We start from the raw sequence: 21,098 nt of genomic DNA, 5'->3' as shown, positions 1-21,098 counted from the left end.
AAGCAGCCAGTTCTGACCATAAAGCTGCTGAAGCCTACAAGGCGTCATTCCTCGAACTGGTGAATGAAGAAGGCTACATTCCTCAGCAGGTATTTAATGCGGATGAGACCAGACTTTCATTACTCAGGAAGAGACGTCTGTCCCTGGGCATAAACCAATGAAAGATAGGCTAACCCTCCTGTTTTGTGCTAATGCCAGTGGTGACTGTAAGATAAAACCAATGTTGGATTATCATTCAGAAACCCCAAGGGCCTTCAAAAGAAACCAGGTGGTTAAATCCAAGCTTCCTGTCATGTGGAAGTCCAACACCAAAGCTTGGTATTACTCGTCTCCTGTTTATGAACTGGATGCATGATGTTTTTGCTCTTTCAGTGAGGAAAAATCTCGAGGAGAAAGGACTCCCTGTCAAGTGTCTTCTTCTCCTTGACAATGCCCCAGCGCATCCACCAAATTTGGAGGAGGAACTTCACGGTGCTCTTAATTTCATTCAGGTAAAATTCCTCCCTCCCAACACAACCCCTCTCCTGCAGCCCATGGACCAGCAAGTGATTGCAAGCTTTAAGAAGCTTTACACAAAGACTTTATTTACCAGATGCTTTCAAGTGACAAATGAAGTATCCCTGAGGGATTATTGGAGAGACCATTTCAACGTGTTTCATTGTGTTCAGCTGGTAGAAAAGGCTTGGCAGGATGTTACCCTCCGATCATTGAAAGCAGCTTGGAAGAATTTGTGGCCCGCATGCATCCTTGAGACGGATTTTGAAACATTTGATCCGCATGACGGTGTTGTTTTGGACGAGCAGCAACAAGCCATTCAGGAGTTGTCATCTGAGGAGGAGATTGCTGCAGCATCTAGTGAGCGCATCAAAGAAATGTTGGCAAAGTGGAATGAATTGCAGGCTTTTATCGAACAGTTCCATCAAGAAAAGACTGTGGCTATGAGAGTCATCAACATGATGAACGATACTGTGATGCCTCAGTTTCGTAAGACCTTACAAGTCAGAAAGCAACAGGTGTCAATTAAGAGGTTTTAAATCAGCAAAAATGTTGAGTCTCTAAAGAAGCAAAGAGAAGCCACACCAGAGGTTAAGTTACCAACAGTCCTTGTGGAAGGTAACTCTCCTTCCATAAGCCATCAACGACCATCATAAAGGTAAATAAAACGACTTTATTTTATAGCACCGTTTATTTCTTTAATTACAGTCCTTATGGAATGTGACTTTCTTTCCAAACAGCAATTCCCTTTGACCCGGGACCTCCAACGCCATTCCATCAAACCATCAATGACCATCACAAATGTAAATAAAGTCACTTTATTATACAGTGAAGTGTATTTCTTTCATTACAATACAATAGTACATTTATTATACATAGAATAAGGTATGTTGTGTGTATTTTTAAGGCGTATTTAGTTGAAAAGTATAGTTTATGGAAACCTGGAAACGGATTATTCCCATTTTAATGGTTTCCTATGGGAATTTTTTTTTGGGGATACACACTTTTTGATTTACACACTCTGTCTGGGAACCAATTAAGTTCGTAAGCTGAAGTCTCACTGTAGAGGTATTAATTTGATATCATTTGTATGCATATTTTTAAAGTGGTTACTTAAGAGCAAATGTTCGAGTGCCTAAAAATTAAGATCATATTTCAATCATATTTTTATGCATTTTATTTCATGTTTTTTTTTCAACCGCAGTGCAATTTACATAGGAATATAATCTAGTGAGACAGTCTCTTTTCATCAATGGATGCTACAGCTTCATGTTTGCTTTCAACATTTAGCGCGTAGCAGACTTGTACCATCCACTGGTTAAAAAGAGGCTTTGATCCTCTCCTCTTTCATCTGGAACTTCTTCATACAACAAAGATGGTGCAGAAAGTGCTTAAGATTACATGACTGTTGGTGTCTTTTGTGTTGTGTCACATTATTTGTTATTTAGTTTTTGTTGTTGTTTTGACTTCAAGATGGCGCCGCGAGAGTGCCTGCGTTCACAGCAGGTCCCGTATGTCTTCCTTTCCTCTTGCTTTCATCACTTTGCTGCTGTGAAATGTAAATTTTCCACCGTGAGACTAATAAAGGTGAATTCAATCCAATCCAAGTTGTATCAGTTTTGTCTTTCCAACAGGGTTTTTGACATGCAAGTCTACCTCATGCGCAGAAAGTTTTCTCATTTGTAACAATGTTACCAGTCTATTTCTTTTATTCAAGATATGCATCATTTAATTAGGGAATGAATGAACTGACTCGGCAATGACTTGGGTCTCCTGACTAGAGATTCTCTCCAGTGATGGGAGCTGATTTGGACTGCTGATGGCTGAGCCACGGAGGTGACGATGCAAGAAAGGCTGAACAAAGCTCCAACCTGAGCACATAAATATACATTTGATTGCCCCTGGCAGACAACCTCTCATTGAACAAAATGCATTTGAGTATGGCAGGTTAAAAGTTTTGCCAGATTAAAAAAATAATAATCAAGTATTCATTCTAATACCTTTCCACGCAGTGACTTGAGCTGTTCCATAAGAAGTTTAGATTTCACTGATTTACCAGACAGCACTCTAGGGTTGTTTTTCTTGTTAAAGTGCATAAAATAGAGCCAGACAAGCAAGAGAGTTCTGCAAAAGAAGTCTGTTTTATATACACAGCATATAAAACAGGCTTTAAAACAAGAGATTCCACATTTCATGCCTCATGTCCAAAATGTATCTGAATTTTATTTAGCAAAATGGGATTATATTTGGTCCATTACAAGGCAAACTCAATCTTAAAATTTTGAAGTTTGATATTTATGATGCCGATGGGCATGTGGTGGCAGCATGGCAGTGTTTTGCGTAGTTCAATCATTCCAAGTCTAATCAAAGCATTTTTTTAGCCTGGAGTCCTGGTTTGCAGGTTCTCTAACGTTTCCTCCTTTTAAAGGCTTTCTTGATTTGCATATATAGTGGACATATCTCTCCACTATGCAACTAAAACTAAGTGAAGTTGAAATTGGTAAAGCACAGTTATGAACACCAGTGGAGAACTCCAGAAGTGAGGATACAGTTCAAAGTGTGTGCTGGACATCAGAAAGCTTGGAAGATCTGACAGGGTAACCAGATGAAGGAGATCTAAAACAGAGGTGTAGTACTGGAACGCCTGGAAACATTGGAAACAAACAATATGTCTCAAACACACTTGGAAGCAAGGAATATTGAATGATTATTTGTCCAGACAGCTGATGACATTAATCCAAATGTGTCAGCCATTTATTTTTTTTCCAATGACTATAGTTGTCAATTCCACAACGAGATGTCACAATCCAATTACCCCATCCATCCATTTTCTGATCCACGGCTCATTTCAATTTAATTGAGTGGTAATGTATAGCGTCAGTTGGATTCACGCCAACAACCTTGCCCCTCACCTTTTTTTCCCAATATATCACAACGTTCGCGGGGCATGTTGGAGCATATCCCAGCTGTCGTCGGGTAGTAGGCGGGGGACACCCTGAACTGGGTGCCAGCCAACCGTAGGGCACACATAGATGAACAAACATCCCCGCTCAAACTCACACTCACACCTTGGGACAAATATCAGAGACAAATTCAAGCCCACATCAACAAGCACTGTTTTACTTTCAGTCATGTAATGTTGCGAGTGTTCTTTCTAATATGTCAAAGCTGCCAAAGGTCAACTGCGGCTTCAAACTGATGTGCCAATGCAATTATTCAAATGATCTCTTCAGAGCAAAATATATTTGTGAAAGCTGCCTTCTCAATTAAAAAAAAGGTGTATTTATTTATTTACATTTCCCCACCAAGCTGTGGCAAACATGCACGTTTCTTACCTTTGAACTTTTACGATTATATTCAACTCGTTTGTAACTATCATATATTTTGACAACACCTTTTCATTTTGCAGACCACATAGTACCATTGGAATTGTTGCAATGGATGCAGCAGCAGTAAGATTCTGCCTCATAATGATAATTTATTGGTTGATGCTGAGTATAATACTGTAATGTGATCCCTCATTTCTGCCACTGAAATTACTATAATTAAAGTGTTTGCATGTGGCTAGTAAAAGAATGGTTAGAAAATATTTATGATAAATGCCTCACTGGATGAACTTGTTTGGCTTTTGCATAGCTTATCGGAGTGTAACGGAGTGTGCATTGTCTCCTGTGGTCAAATACATTGGGGAGTGATGAGTCACGATTATAATGTCATTGCAAGCAGATAGTTTGTCCAACAGCAGTGGGACAGTTTTCCTGTCCTTCAGAATTGTATTTTATTTATTTATTTTTTTGTGCATGTGCCAAGTCAAACACAACCATCTGCCTCTCTGAGCCTTAATTTGAAATTTCCCCATTGTGGGACGATTAAAGGCCTTCTTATCTTATACTTCTCTCACTATGACTTTTAATGCACAAACACCCACTTGTGCACACTTTAATGTGTGTAGTGGACCCCATAGTAACCATAACTTTGTATGCACAGTGCACACCTCTTGGTTTTATTGTTATGGCTATTAATCTACATCGGAAAGCTCATTATAATTCAGCTCTCTACCAAATGTTATTAAAGACCTTGTCTCACATCGAGTGTTCTCTCTAAATCAATTCACAGCTTTCACCCTGTGTACTACACACCTTTTAAACAAACACTGGAGACTTGCGTCACAAATTAACACAGCACTATCATTACTTGCTTGAACAGTGGGCAGTTGGCTTTAACACTTAGAGGGCATGAAGCAGCAGAGATGTCATCTGTTTTAACAATCTGGTTAACAGGTTTCTGCAATACTAACAACGCATGAAATAATGAAATGGAAAATTATTTTAAATGCTCTTTGAGGTCAAATTGTTTTGCGTGAAGACAAAAAAAAAATCATTTTCCATAGGAATGACTCAAACTGACGCTCGCTAACCACTGGCCCTTTGAAAAGTTCTGGCAGAAGATTGTTTATATTCAGTCATCATTTGCCATCTTGCTCTCCCCCGACACACTATTTATGTTTGGATTGTCTTATGAATAGAACTGGTCTTTAATAGAAAACAATAACTTACATTCTGGGACTATATTATTTATACCTTAATTAACCATTTAGACCAGTGGTTCTTAATCTTGTTGGAGGCACCGAACCCCACCCGTTTCATATGCTCATTCATCGAACCCTTCTTTCAATGACCGTGACCACTAACTGCGGGATGGACTTCTGCGGTGGAGGATCCACCGAACCCCTGAGACAGACTCACCAAACCCCGAGTGTTCGATCGAAATCATGCACAATGGGGCTTATTTTCAGAATTTTGTTGACAAAGGTGCTTTTGCCTTTAAAGTACAATCAAGTTCACAACAAGAGTGAATAAAGCTTCAAAAGAAAGTTATGTTGAAAGAAATTACCTCAGTTTCTGGTTTGGCGTCTGCAGTGAAGTATGGCTTTTCCATGAGACCGGGTTTATAATCAGGAATGCAGAGAGAAAAGCCATTGAAACAAAGTTCTGACGCATGCTGAATGGAACAAACAATAAAATATCAGAAAATGACAGATATATTTGCAGCAGCGGCAAGTGATCAATTCAATATTTCTCAGGCTGAACTGGGTATAGAAAGTATAAAAGTCAAACTGTCTTGATGGAATGGACCCAATTTTGTTTCTTCTGTTTTTGTTTCTTCCAAGGAACAAACAGCAGCGTCAGATTCAGGCCATATAAATGGCTGTCATGGGAAGTGATGAAAAAAAAGAGATACAAAGTTTGATATGAACCAAAAAAAATTGTGAATATCACTGGTCTTCTTTTCGTTTCGGCTTTTCCCTTCAGGGAAATCAATGTCCCCCATCCATCCCGGTTTTGTGCATCCTCTTCTCTCACACCAGCTACCTTCATGTCCTCTTTGACCACATCCATAAACCTCCTCTTCGGTCTTCCTCTCGGTCTACTGCCTGGCAGTTCAAGGCTCAGCATCCTTCTCCCGATATAGTCACTCTCTCTCCTCTGGACATGTCTAAGCCATCTCAGTCTGGCCTCTCTGACTTTCTCTCCAAAGCCTCTAATATGAGTTGTCCCTCTAATGTACTCATTCCTGATCCTATCCAACCTGGTCACTCCCAAAGAAAACCTCAACATCTTCAGCTCTGCTACCTCCAGCTCTGCTTCCTGTCTTTTCTTCAGTGGCACTGTCTCCAGTCCAAACATCATGGCTGGTCTCACCACTGTTTTATACACTTTTCCTTTCATCCTAGCGGAAACCCTCCTATCACACATCACAACTGTCTTACAGTCATAATACATATCTTGCACCGCTCTGACATACTTTTTTGTCACTCCAGACTTTCTCATGCAACACCACAGCTCTTCTCTGGGCACCCTGTCATACGCTTTCTCCAGATCTACAAAGACACAATGCAATTCCTTCTGACCTTCTTTGTACTTCTCTATCAGCAATCTTAAAGCAAACACTGCATCTGCCATACTCTTTTTTTGGCATGAAGCCATACTGCTGCTCACAAATGTTCACTTCTGCTCTTAGTCTTGCTTCAACTACTCTTTCCCAGAGTTTCATTGTATGGCTCATCAACTTTATTCCTCTGTAGTTAGTACAACTCTGCACATCTCCTTTGTTCTTAAAAATGGGCACAAGTACACTTAATCTCCATTCTTCAGGCATCTGTTCACCATCTAAGATCTTGTTGAATAACCCAGTCGGGAACACCGTCGCCGCCTCTCCAAGACACTTCCATACCTCGATTGGTAAATCATCAGGCCCGAGTGCCTTTCCCCCCCTTCATCCTCTTCAGCGCCCTCCTCACTTCAACCTTGCTAATGTTTGCTACGTCTTGGTCCACAACAGTCACATCTTCTACTCTTTGTTCCTTCTCATTTTCCTCATTCATCAATTCTTCAATGTACTCTTTCCATCTTGTCATCACACAATTGGCACCTGTTAATACATTGCCATCTCTATCCTTAATCACCCGAACGTGCTGCAGGCCCTTACCATGAATATCATTGGTGTTGGACAGAATTAGGGTACTATACCTACAAAGTCATCCATTTTCAGAAAACCATACAAACGTGACCTTTCTTTAACAATGAACACTGCTTTGTCAAAAGAGAAAACAATTTTAAACACTGTAGATCAAGGGCGTCATACTCATTTTTTTGCCGCGGGTCACGTTGTAGTTACGGTTTCCGCTCGAGGGTCGTTATGAACTGTCAACTGTCAACTGCATACTGTGCAAATGTAAATGTGCAAAACCGTTTCATAAAAAACTGTACACAGTGCAAGTATCAAGAAAGGCATATTGAAATATTGCAGCAACCCATTTATACAAGTGTCCAGTTTCTGTTTTTGTTTTTTTCACATGTGATCATTGAGAATTGCAAAAGCCTGACAGTCTGACGAGCAGCGGTACCTCTCCTTCTTGCAGCGCGGGTGTAATAGCCTCTGGCTAAAGGAGCTACCCAGTGCTGTAGAGGTGGGCAGGAGGGGGTGGGAGGGGCTGTCCATCATAGCTTTTAGTTTAGCTAGCGTGCGTCTGTTGCCCACCTCCTCCAGAGGGTCCACCGAGCAGCCCAGGACAGAACTGGCTCTCTTGACAAGGCGCTCCAGTCTTTCTCTGTCCCGGGTGGTGATGCTGCATGACCAGCAGACAATTCCATAGTGGATGGCTGAAGCCACCACAGAGTCATAAAAAGTCTTTAGGAGTGACCCCTGAACTCCAAAAGATCTCTGTTTCCTAAGTAGGAAGAGGCGACTCTGTCCCTTTTTGATTAGGGCATCCGTGTTTGTAGTCCAGTCCAGTTTATTGTTGAGAGTAACACCCAGGTACTTGTAGGAGGTCACCCTCATAATGTCCGAACCCTGGATGTTCAACGGTGCAGGTGAGGATTGTTTCCTGCAGAAATCCACTACCAGCTTCTTGGTTTTCCCGGTGTTGATCTGGAGGTGATTCTGCTGACACTAGTCCACAAAGTCCTTTGTCAGTCCCCAAGTACTCCCTATCGTCTCCCTCTGTAATGAGGCCGACAATAGCTGAGTCGTCAGAGAACTTCTTAAGGTGGCAGGTTGGGGTGTTGTAGTTGAAGTCCGAGGTGTAGAGGGTGAACAGGAATGGAGCCAGGATTGTCCCCTGCGGTGCTCCGGTGCTGCAGAGAAGCCTGTCCGACTCACAGTTCTTCACCCTTACATACTGTGGCCTGTTTGTGAGGTAATCTGTAATCCAGGATGTAAGGTGACGATCGACTCCGGCATGCCGCAGCTCGTCCCCCAGTAGATTTGGCTGGATGGTGTTGAAGGCACTGGAGAAATCAAAGAATGTGATCCTCACCGTGCTCCCAGCATTCTCCAGGTGGAGCAACGCCAAGTGGGGGACGTAGATGATGGCATCTTCCACACCAATGCTGGGCTGGGAGGCAAACTGTAGCGGGTCCAGCGATGAGCTTGCCAACGGTCGCAGGTGGGTGAGGACGAGTCTCTCCAGCATCTTCATCAGGTGAGACGTCAGCGCCACATGACATCCGTGGACATATACAGTAAAGTTATATCGATATTGTTATATCGATATCGTTTATATTGATAATACTGCTTATTACGACACTATTTTCATTTCCCGTGCACATTTCTAGTCTTTTTATGTATAATTAGTTCAGTTTAGTACGATTCGTGGTTTTTACGATAATCCGGTTACTACGGTGCTCTTTTTCATCTCCCACCGGCCATTTTGCTATGTTTGTATCGATACAAAAGGTGAATCGATATTTGCTTAGGGGTTTCTACACAGTACCACCATTATCGAAATCTGTATCGGCCGCGCCGTTGGTCGACTTGGTCACGCGACTTGGTCACGGAAGGAAATACAAGGCAATCGTGGCTGTTGAGGAGAATCCAACCCGAAATTAAAGCCAAGTATGCCCCACAAGATTCCCACAATGACGATGGTGACGAGGATGAAGAACCAACAAAAACAAGCGTTGCAAGGTGTTACGGACGTACAATCTTACTTAGAATCCAGATAAATGCATCAAGTTTTTTAGAAATGTTAATCAAGATTAAATTGTTTGTGTTAAAAGGTGAAAATGGGAAGCAGTACAAGATTGAAGATTTTTTTAAATTGCAAAATAAGATGTAAGCGTTGCAGTTTCCCTGTTGCAGTGTTATGTACATGTACACTGTACTGTACTGTATATGAATGCAATCGTTTTTTGCAACAATGTTTATTGTTTTGTATGCTGAAGCGTGATGATTTTGAAAATTAGTGTACATGCCACTGTATTAAAGATCCCCCAGTCACATAACCAGCTTCCGTGTTTCTGTCACAATAAAAAAAAAAAATCGTAGCAGAGCTCACGTCTTTCATTACTGCTGCAATAGGTTTCTTCAGCCGTCATCTGTACAAAAGTGAAGGTTTCGGACGTTTAGTTGCCTTTAGTTCGCTGACGAAGCCTCTTGGATAGGAGGCGAAACGTCCGAAACCTTCACTTTTGTACAGATGACGGCTGAAGAAACCTTCTCATCGATGGACCACTCCTGTACGACTGAGAGCTTACACAGACGTACTGCTGCAATAGTGTCTGAAACCTTCTTCTCCACCATGCCCCTTAGCATGGGAAATGATGTGCACAGTCGCTGCGATAGCGGGTCGGTCTTTTTAATAACAAAACGTAGCAGTTATCACATACAGATCCAAACAGGAGCTGCAGTTACGCCACAGCTCAGCCATTCTATTCAGACACTCTCTCGAACCCCGTTGTCGGGTCCTCCCAAGCCCCAGTCGCACCAACCACGGAGGACGTCGTACTTAAGGCCCCCGCCGAAGACCCCCGGCGTCTGTAATTCCCCTTCCAAATGGCGGTCGCCGTCGGAGTCGTCGAGGAAGGCGCCCGTTAGGCGGCTGGAGTTGGACGGCAAGTTGATTAGTCCGTCCAGTTCCCTTGCTATACGGGCGTTAGTGGACTCGGGGGCTGACGGGTGCTTTATTGACGCTCAACTGGTGTCTTCATTGGGCTGCGGCATTGAGAAGCTAACGATACCCAAGGAGATTCTCGACTTGGATGGCCGTTTATTAACCAGCGTTACCGCTCCTCTTAAACTCCGGCTGTCGGGCAACCACGTCGAGCATCGTTGTTTCCTTCTCATGCCCTCCCACGCCGCACCGCTCGTTCTGGGCCTGCCCTGGCTCAGCACCCCTTTCTATCTCTTGGGAGGGTCCCAACATACAAGGCTGGAGTCCCCACGGTTACGCGCACTGTCTTCGGTCGGCCACAGCAGCGTGCAACCTCTCCCGCGGCGACCCGCCCGGGGGGATTTGTCTCGAGGGCGTGCCACGATGTTACCATGACCTGCGGGAGGCTATCAGTAAAGACCGCGCGCAATCCCTGCCCCCTCACCGACCGTATGACTGTGCCATAGACCGGGCTGCAGGTCTATGGCACAGTCATACGGTGGTGCTCCACTGCCGGAATCTCGACTATATCGCGTCTCTCACTCGGAACAAGAGGCCCTGCGCACATACATTGACACCTCCCTCGAGGCGGGAGTTATCCGACCCTCGCGTTCTCCGCTCGGTGCGGGGTTCTTTTTCATCAAAAAGAAGGACAAGAGCCTGCGCCCGTGTGTCGATTACCGGGGTCTGAACAACATCACCATCGTTAACAAGTACCCGCTCCCTCTCATGGATTCGGTCTTCACCAACCCGCCAGTATTGCGCCATCCTGACCCGGATCACGCGTTCTCTGTCGAGGTTGACGCCTCGGACTCCGGGGTGGGGGGCGGTATTATCTCAGCGCTCCCCAGTTGACCAGAAGCTCCACCCATGTGCCTTCTGCTCCAGTCGTCTCAGCCCCGCGGACGTCAACTGCGATGTGGGAAACCAGGAACAGCTGGCAGTCATCCTGGTTCTGCAGGAGAGGAGACACGGGTTCGAGGGGGCGAAACATCCCTTCACGGTGTTCACCGACCACAGGAACCTGGTAGCCATCCGGTCCGCCAAGAGACTGAATTCGTGCCAGGCTTGGTGGGCACTGTTCCTGACCCGTTTCAATTTCACCCTCACCTCCTGCTCCGGTTCTCAAAACACCAAACCGGACGCCCTGTCACGCATCCATTAGCCGGCAGAGAGGGTGGAGGTCACTACCAGCATCCTGCCCGCGCAATACATCCTGGGCGTTTTGAGGTGGGAGGTGGAGAAGAAGGTTCAGGAGGCGTAAGGTGGTAACAAGGCTCCGAGGGGATGTCCGGTGGATCGACTCCCCAGTGTCGCGGGCCCTCCACGCATAACACCCTGGTCTCAGCCACAGGTCGGTCTCCTTTCATGTCTGCCTGTGGTTATCAGCCTCCGCTATTCCCCACCCAGGAGGACCAGGTGGAGGTCCCGTCCATTCAACATCACCTCAGACGGGCCCATTGGGTGTGGAGGGAGACCAGAGCCGCCCTGTCGCACATGACATCCCGGAACCAGCGCATAGCGAATCGTCGTCGCCAGGCACTGGACTACTAGGTCGGGCAGGAGGTGTGGCTGTTCACGAGGGATCTCCGGCAGGCCGGGACGTCGGCCAAATTGGTCCTGCGGTTCGCTGGTCTCTTTCCCATCGAGGCCATCCTCAGCTCAGTCTCGATCAGGCTCCGGCTGCCCCCCCACGATGAAAGTCCACCCGGTATTCCACGTTTCCCTCCTCAAGCCTGTGGCAAGCAGCTCCTTAGCCCCGGCACCCGTCCCCCACCCCCTCCGCGAACGGTGGACGTGACCCTGTATACACCGTGTGGAAGATATTGGACTCGGGGCGCATGGGCAGGGGCTTGCAGTATCTGGTCGACTGGGAGTGTTACGGGCCGGAAGAACGTCAGTGGGTCCCCCGCTCCTGGTTCCTCGACCCATCACTTACCCGAGCATTCCCCTCGGCTCATCCGTCCAAACCGGGTGGGCCGCCAGGGGGCGTCCGTTGAGGGGGGGGGGGCATTGTCACATCCTGATTCGCGTCAGGTGCGCGCCCCTCCCCTCCGTTTTCCTCCGGCTCGCACACCTGATTTCCATTCACTAATGTGCCTCCTGGCAATAAAAGTCACCCGGTCAATCTCGGTATTCGCCGGTGTATTCCCCGTTGTGACTTATCACCTCTATCGTACACCAGGTTGGTCTCGCTTGGTATTTGCTGCCCCGTTTTGTGTTGTTCTTTTTTGTTCCCCCCTGCATGTCTCAGTAAAGCCTCTTTGAACCCATTACTGTCTCCATTGTGTATTTTGGATCCAGCTCCCTTTTGTCCGACGAGGGCGTGACATTTATGCTGGCTTTCCTCTGCTCTTTATCTATGATCACGATATCTGTTTGGTAATGGCAAACCAACTCGACATATATATAAAATATTAAATCACGCATGGTTGCGAATTTCCCCATTGAGGGATTATTAAATACATTCAGATACTGATTCTAGTAGTTACAACAGCAGTGCATCATGAATAAAATGTCTAAAACAGGTGTCGGGAACCGATGGCTCGCGAGCCACATATGGCTCTTTTGATGATTGCATCTGGCTCGCCGATAAAACTGTTCATTTCCTGTTTGGGTGGTAGTTGGCAGAAAGCACAATTTTGAGTGGAAAATACTGACCTATGGCCGTTGATGTCGAAACAGGTAAACACCCCCTTTGAAATACGCCTGACGAGTAAAAAAAAAAAAAAAGTATCGACACTTCAGGCTGAATGGACGAAAGCATTCGCCTTTGTGGAGAGAAAATGTTCTGCCGTGATTCTAATTTGCAATGAAACAATACCATGAATAAAACAGTTCAATATCAGTGGTACTTTGACAAGCCCCATGCTAACGTTAGCATCAATATACATCGGTGAGAGACAGCAGAAAGCTAGCGTGCAAGCTAACTAGAAGTGTGCAGGCGAGCTGGCAGTAGCTTCGCCGATGGACCCGGCAAGTTAACTTTCATTCCGATCGTTTGGCTGGATTTTTTTTACCAATCACGAGGAACGGAAAACTTCATATTATCACAAAATTATTTTAAATAATATATTCTGATAGTTTGTGAAAATCACGTACGTCCGTGTTTGTGCGTGTGTGTGTGTGTGTGTGTGTGTGTGTGTGTGTGTGTGTGTGTGTGTGTGTGTGTGTGTGTGTGTGTGTGTGTGTGTGCTTGCGTGAAAAACATTGAAAAACATTTCTAAATATTTTACTTTTATGGCTCTCTTAGGCAAAAAGTTTCCCGACCCCTGGTCTAAAAGAACAAAATGTTGGGCCAAGGAAACATCTTTCAAGAGATTTAACATTGTACTGGATGGTAGGTGAGAATATGTTTGGTCATATACAAGAAGACCTCAGTTTCACTATGCCGCTACATTTTCATTGTGGCCGAGATTTGCGTGCGGACACCAAAGTCCCTTTATTGTGATATTAACCAATTTAGCTGATAACAAAAACTGAAAATAAAACAAAACACACACACACACACACACGCTTATAGTGCAAATACACATGCAACGCAGCACAAGGATCTGTTTGCTGGATTTTGCGCTTCTGGGAATTCCTTCATTCTATGCACTCCTGCTGAGCAGCTTTCTCTACCTGCCAGCCTAAGGCTGCTCACATCTCCTAGCAGAAGCTTATTGGGGAGAGGTCAATGACAAGCTGTGTGCTTGCGAGATTCATGTTATTTAAGGCGTAAACTATAAACGTTATGAGGATGAAATATAACAGAAGGCCATCAATAATACGACTTTTGTAAACTCCACACAGAAAGACCGTAAACCTGAATCGAACTCTGCACATCTGCACAGCGAGACGGGCGTGCTAGCCAGTTGATACCATGCTGCCCTTACTTATTTATTCCATGACAAATGAGCTATATCAGGGGTGGGCAAACTTTTTGACTCGCGGGCCGCATTGGGTTCTAAAATTTGACAGAGGGGCCGGGCCAGGAGCATTTGGAGGGAGTGTTTGGGCCGGAAATACTCCGAACAAGTTATGTCCATAATTTATAAAATCACTTCAAATGACTTCGACTGAGCGTATTTTACAAAGATTCCACAGCATATAGCTATAGTTTACGTTTTAAGACTTGCGCTGAATATATGAAGTCTTGTTTTCGAGTTGATGACGATCCCCATGTGACGTCACGTTTGGACCGCCCCTGACCGAGAAAGCGACATACAATGCATTTTGGGTACTTTGTTTGGTCTGAAAACTTCGTGTTAATCCGTGTTGATCCGTGTTGATGGCGAAATTAGAAGGAAAACACATAAATAACGCCATGGTGAATCGTTGTGTGTTGCACCAAGACAACTACAGTAAAGTCTCGTTATATCGATATCGGATATATCGATAGTCCCGGTTATATCGATACTATTTCTATGCACGCACGGAGAAAATTACATGCAAACAGGGTCGGATATATCTATAGTCCCGGTTATATCGATATTTTTTCGGACTCCCTTGAATATCGATATAACGAGACTTTACTGTATTTGATATTCGCTGACACAAATTCCCAGCTGACAAAACAGCCCATTTCCAACGGCGCTTGGGCGCCATCTTCTGCTTTTTCTGGGTGCTACATTGCTGTCATTGACGGCTCGAATTGATATGGGAGGACTCCTAGAATCAATTGCAAACATTTATGCTTTCCTCTTCAGAAGAACAAGAACAAGAAAACATCTTCTCCGAATCTGAAGCCATTGTTTTGATTCTCGAGCAAGGCAAGACGTCTTGGCGTGACGTCACGAAAAGAGGGGTGGGACCTTCTGAAACTGACCATTTCCGGATTCATTTTGAAGTCATTTTTATTGGTGTTTTTCATTTAACTAAAAATATCAGCCTGCCTGATTTGGGTATTTTAGATGCTATAAAACGTTTTTCTGATGTCAGTGGGAAACAAAAACAAAAAATGGTGCCGGTTGTCCTTTAAATGTAGTATGTACAAACCTCATAGCACAGTAAGAACACTACAACCCAATTTATTAACTGTCTTTCAAATGTGAAAAATATCCCTGATCAGTTAATAAATTTGTCTCAAGGAATATGCAAGATATGGCATTTACAGACTATTTCGCAGATACTTGGAGGAGGAAATGGAAATAGATTAAAATAGCATATGCACTGTGATTTATCAAGATTGCGTCTGTTTTTAAGTTTCCATCGAAGGGGCAAAGTTAAAGAAATCAACATTTATTGAAAAATTGAATCACTTTCAACATTCAAAACATATTACACAACGAAATATTCAAGCTCAATAATACCTACTTGTGTTAAATTCCGCCAAATCATAGATGGTTTGTCCTGACCGCGCGCTCAACAAACTCCTCACTGACGCTCTCGCCTTCACGCGCTAACATTACACGTGTACCGTCGCCGAGCACACAAACATAGACTACCTGCAGTTGAAATTTGCATACTCGGCTCGGCAGCCAATCAGAAGCCTGCTTCTTTCTTCCGGACTTTCGCAAGCGTTACAAAGTCGTGCAATTGCATGTCATTTTCCAAAATAGATGCACAGAACCTCAAACTAGAAGAAAGATTCAAAAGAAGCTAACAACATATGTGACGCTACAAAATGTAAATTTACATTAAACCGTGACTGTAAAGTGTACGTGAGACTTATGAAAGGGGCTTAGTGGCTCGTAGGAATCAATGCAAACGTTGCATTGTGCACCACCGTGACAATCGACTACTGTAGCAAAATTTACAGCCATGCGCATTTGCCGTAAATTAAGCAAGGTAGCATTTGAAGTTGGTGCATTCTTGATTTAAAAAAAACTTTATACTTTGTGACAATGTTTCTTAATGGGATTGGTCTCATCTTGCTTCAAGTTGGGAAAAATGGGGCAGGCAACTTTTCAGGTATCTGCCCTGTTGTTCGCTAGCTTTTTGTCATGAGTAATAGACACTGTTTGTACTATAATTTGGGCAAGTTCGGCGGGCCGGATTGAAAAGCCTAACGGGCCGTATGTGGCCCGCGGGCCGTAGTTTGCCCATGTCTGAGCTATATTCAATGCATGTCATTATAATACTATAACACACCAGAGATGCCATCAAACCTATGTTGGCTTGTTGAGCTGAACTGTCCAGTGTGTATAGCAGGAAGACCACAAAGTACTGACCAGTTGGGTCAGTGAGTTTAAAAAGATGCAACTCTCTCATGCTGTCCAGTGATAACTCATTCAGGATCACACACTGCATGCAAACAGAACTGGTAACAACAAGATGTTTTTTTTACATCTTATCTTATTTGCTATGCAGCACTGTCTATGTGACTACTGAAGATACTCTAGTAATGTCCAGGAAATATTTTTCATCCATGAACATGCTGAGGCCAAATAATGATGAGGGTGGGAAAAAATACATGAGAAAATTGGGCAAAAAGAATTTGAAACTGCGTGTAATTTAAAACACACATGCACACACACAGACTTCCAGAATTACCTTCTTCTCTCTAACCACCAAGCCCCCTCTCCAAAATTCACTGGGATTGATACAGCCGGTTAACTCAGTACATTCCAAGAGACCAGCACTCAGGTATGATGCAGTTTTTTGCCACCTGAGACAAAGATTGTGTGATTAAGACTCACTTTATGCGGTAAAATCGAAGATTTGAGTCCATGTAATCAAATTTTCAAGTTCAAAAGCAGATATTGTAACACGTGAAACTGAGCATGCCTCTACCCCCCCCTATCAGTGGAAAGATAGAAACACATATTCATACTTTGCCGTATGCTTAGTGATGACAGTTATCTTGGCAGAGTGCCAAGAGCTCATGTGTCGAAGGGCTCCCAGCAATGGTAGGAGGATTTTTAATGCAGGACACTCCTCAATACAGCCAAACACCAGCACATCTAACAATGCTTTACCTATGGGCAGTGATAAAGCAGAATGAAATTCATGATTCATTTACATATTTGACAGCACAAAAGGACCTATAGAAGGACAGATACCTGATTTTTTTTGTTTAGAATGGACTGATTAACTCTACCTGGAGGTGGAAGTTTGTCTGATAATGCATGCACTCCTTCGGCAGCCTCCTCGAGCAACCTATTAAAGAACCAACCAGATAAGTTTTTTTATGATGATTTTGTTTCTCATAATACAGTAAAGTCTCGTTATATCGATATCGGATATATCGATAGTCCCGGTTATATCGATACTATTTCTATGCACGCAGGGAGAAAATTACATGCAAACAGGGTCGGATATATCGATAGTCCCGGTTATATCGATATTTTTCGGACTCCCTTGAATATCGATATAACGAGACTTTACTGTATATATACAGTGGTACCTCGGTTCTCGACCATAATTCGTTCCGCGACCCTGTTCGAAAAGCGAATTTTTTCGAAACCACCTCTTTGCTCCTGTCACTTGCGAGTTCACAGCGGGGGAGGGGGGGGGGCTGCCTCTCCCGGCCGTTCTCCAATTGTCAATTCTCTAATCACGGACACGGGGCATTTATACGGTTCGCGATCACCTCGCCAATGCCGGATGATTGACTCAACTCGCCACCGTACCTGGACTCTTCCTTCGATGCGCGAGTGTATCCGGTCCGAGGTATTTTCCCGGCATCCCGTAAATGTATGTCATCTTCCGGGATTGCGTCATTTTGCACCCTCGTGTGCCATTTGCTTTTTGGCGTAGTAAGCGGGTAACAAATCGCTACGAGCCACGTTGACTCCACTTTCTCAGCGGGTTTCAAAACTATGAAGTACACTTTTGAGTCAGGGTGTAGTCCGAAGCATGCTTCTGATTGGCTGCCGGTGCCGAGTATGCAAATTGCCAAACGAACGTTCGTTTGGCAATTTGCGAGAGGATTTAACAAACATTATGTGTCATAATTTTTCGCGTCTTCGAACGTTCGTTTGGCAATTTGCATACTCGGCATCGGCGGCCAATCAGAAGCCTACTTCGGACTACACCCTGACTCAAAAGTGTACTTCAGAGTTTTAAAACCCGCTGAGAAAGTGGAGTCCTCGTAGTGTTAAGCAGGCAACACAATGCAAATGTTGCACGCCCGCACGCGACAACAGTTGGTCACGGAGAGAGCGATACACCCGTGCGCCGCTCAGATCACCCTTGCGTACGCAGTCACGCGTCGTGTTGGCGTTCGTACACCGATTGATGTTTGAACACCAAAGCAAGAATATCTCGAATATTTTGTTCGAACACCGATTTGTTCGAACAGTAAGGCGGATTTGTTCGAACAGTGAGGCGTTCGAGAACCGAGGTACCATATACAGTAAAGTCTCGTTATATCGATATCGGATATATCGATAGTCCCGGTTATATCGATACTATTTCTATGCACGCACGGAGAAAATTACATGCAAACAGGGTCGGATATATCGATAGTCCCGGTTATATCGATATTTTTTCGGACTCCCTTGAATATCGATATAACGAGACTTTACTGTATATATATACACACAGTAAAGTCTCGTTATATCGATATTCTCGGGAGTTAGAAAAAATGTCGATATAACCGTATATATATATATAAAACCGTATATATATATATATATATATATATATATATATATATATATATATATATATATATATATATATATATATATATATATATATATATATATATCGAAAATCACTGTACATATCACCAAAAACTGACCCTTTGAAAAACAAAGGGAAAAAAAAGAACAACAAAAATGCAAATATGCCGAATAACAGTTGCCTTAAATGACAACCGACACCACTTGTTTGTTTCCTGACATTAGAAAAATGTTTTATAGCATCTAAAATACCCAAAACACGTAGGATGATATCATCTCATCTCATTTTCCGTACCGCTTATTCCTCATTAGGGTCGCGGGGGTTGCTGGAGCCTATCTCAGCTGTCTTCGGGCACAAGGCGGGGGACACCCTGAATTGGTTGCCAGCCAATCGCAGGGCACACAAAGACATACAACAGTCACTCTCACACTCACACCTAGGGACAATTTGGAGTGGTCAATCTGCCTGCCATGCATGTTTTTGGAGTGTGTGAGGAAACCGGAGGACCCAGAGAAAACCCACGCGGGTCCGGGGAGAACATGCAAACTCCACACAGGGAGGCCGGACCGGGATGCGAACCGGCGACCTCTGCACTGTGAAGCCGGTGTGCTAACATTTTTGGTCAAATGCAAAACACCAAAAAAAAAAAAAAAAGACTTATTCTTTTCCTTTCGGCTTTTCCCTTCAAGGGGTCGCCACAGCAAATCAGTGTCCTCCATCTTTAGAGGTTTGATCCGCATGTTTTTTTTTGGCCAAGCTTTTACGTCGGATGCCCTTCCTTACACAACCCTCTGTATTTATCCGGGCTTGGGACCGGCACAAGAAGACTTATGTCCCTTTGTGGCTACAGAACAAGCAACTCGCTCAGTAAAAGACTCCCAAACACAAAATGGTCATCGTCACAGCAACATTGAAGCAGCAAAAACTATACTTACCATTTGATGACAATGGTCTGATCGTACCGTAAAATAGGCATCTCTTTCTCTACATTCCATAACAAACAGAACTTCAAAGTCCTTGAAGATGCTTTATCTTCCAGTCACAGGATATATGTCTAAATGAACATCTCAAAGTGTTCAAAAACAACTTCAAATTGAACCTGGAAGTGGCCAGTTACAGAAGGTCCCGCCCCCTTGTTCGTGATGTCATGCCAATACGTCTTGCCTTGCTCGAGAATCAAAGCAATGGCTTCAGATTCGGAGAAGATGCTTTCTTGTTACTCTTCCAGTTATGAATATGATTCAAATAGTTCTTTAGAGGAAAGCATAAATGTTTGCAATCGATTAAAGAAGTTATTCCCTGTCATTTTGAGGCAACTGGACAGAAATGTAGCACCCAGAAAATGCAGAAGATGGCGCCAAAGCTCCGTTGGAAATGGGCTGATTTGTTTGTGTCAGCGAATATCAAATAGTTGTCTTGGTGCAACACACAACGATTCACCATCGCGTTATTTATGTGCTTTCCTTCCAATTTTGCCACGGATCAACACAAAGTTTTCCGACCAAAGATTCGCAAAATGTATTGTGTGTCCTTTTCTCGGTCAGGGGCGTTCCTTCCGTGACGTAAGGACTCGTCACCAATTCAAAAACAGGACTTCCGGAATATTCAACGCGAGTCTTAAAATGTACAATAAAGCTAGATGCAGTGGAATCTTTGTAAAATACGCTCAGTAGAAGTCATTTGAAGCGCTTTTACAAATTATGGACACAATTTGTCTCCGGAGGCGTCGCTTGTCCTTTAAAGAGGATGTCGCCAAGACCAAACATGACAAAAGATATGTTACTTGGCTAAGTTGAATAGACACATCTTATACCACTGTCATGCATATTAGCATATTTGACAATAAAGCTGACTTTGACAAAGCAAGAATAGTTGCCGAGACATCACTCACGCCACAATCGTCTGTGTAAATGCGGGCATGTAAAAGTTGCCTGGGGGTTTAATATGTTTATATTCATAACATTCAGTTGCAGTCGAATTTCTCTTACCGTCTGTGTTAAGCACAATCCACACATGGCACATTCAAGGGATATTTGTTTGACACAAACTATCCTATTTCAAATAAGATTTTTTTCCTCATTCTGACTGTAATCGTAGCTGGATATGGTCGACTTTTTGGCCATTGCACATTGAACTTTGCTGATATATCTGACTGAGCAAGGAGAACTTTGTGTAGACTCCCTTACTTGACTGTTCGGGATTTTGTTGAAGATTTGACTTCTCTTAAAGACTTTCGTCACACTTTGGAATGTTAAATATCACTGAAAAGATTGCCACTGCGGTGAATGAAGATTTTATTACGGTGACGGTTTTGTGCCACAATCAGATTACTTCATTGAAACACTGTCCATTATTTACACTGTCTAACAAAGACAATGAGAAATATATGGTTGTAGATGACTATGTGAGCCTTTGGAGAACAGTATTTGATGCACATATGTGCAATTCATCAATACAGTGGTACCGTGGTTCTCGAACGCCTCACAGTTCGAACAAATCGGAGTTCGAACAAAATATTTGAGACATTCTTGCTTCGTAGTTCGAACACCAATACAACGCGTGAGTGCGTACGCGAGGTAGGGGTGCTGAGCGGCGTACGGGTGTATCGCTTTTA

At 43.8% G+C, this 21,098-nt stretch overlaps 1 protein-coding gene across 2 annotated transcripts in view; it reads right to left on the bottom strand.

Annotated features, from left to right (window-relative positions):
- mtbp (MDM2 binding protein) overlaps nucleotides 1-21,098 on the bottom strand; it is a 42,073-nt gene that overhangs the window by 16,263 nt on the left and 4,712 nt on the right. For both annotated transcript variants that reach the window (XM_088998587.1, XM_088998586.1), the window contains 7 exons: nucleotides 16,956-17,014; nucleotides 16,689-16,833; nucleotides 16,409-16,523; nucleotides 5,389-5,496; nucleotides 3,045-3,139; nucleotides 2,496-2,562; nucleotides 2,249-2,366 (listed from right to left, as the gene is read on the bottom strand). In XM_088998587.1, coding sequence (XP_088854713.1) covers nucleotides 2,249-2,366; nucleotides 2,496-2,562; nucleotides 3,045-3,139; nucleotides 5,389-5,496; nucleotides 16,409-16,523; nucleotides 16,689-16,833; nucleotides 16,956-17,014 — 707 coding nt within the window. The remainder of the gene's footprint in view (nucleotides 1-2,248; nucleotides 2,367-2,495; nucleotides 2,563-3,044; nucleotides 3,140-5,388; nucleotides 5,497-16,408; nucleotides 16,524-16,688; nucleotides 16,834-16,955; nucleotides 17,015-21,098) is intronic.

The sequence above is a fragment of the Hippocampus bargibanti genome, linkage group LG06 (assembly GCF_051943395.1).
Source record: "Hippocampus bargibanti isolate YZ-2025 linkage group LG06, ASM5194339v1, whole genome shotgun sequence".
Lineage (NCBI taxonomy): Eukaryota > Metazoa > Chordata > Actinopteri > Syngnathiformes > Syngnathidae > Hippocampus > Hippocampus bargibanti.
Note: the sequence above shows the minus strand (reverse complement) of the source record. Positions and strands in the feature narration are given on the sequence as shown.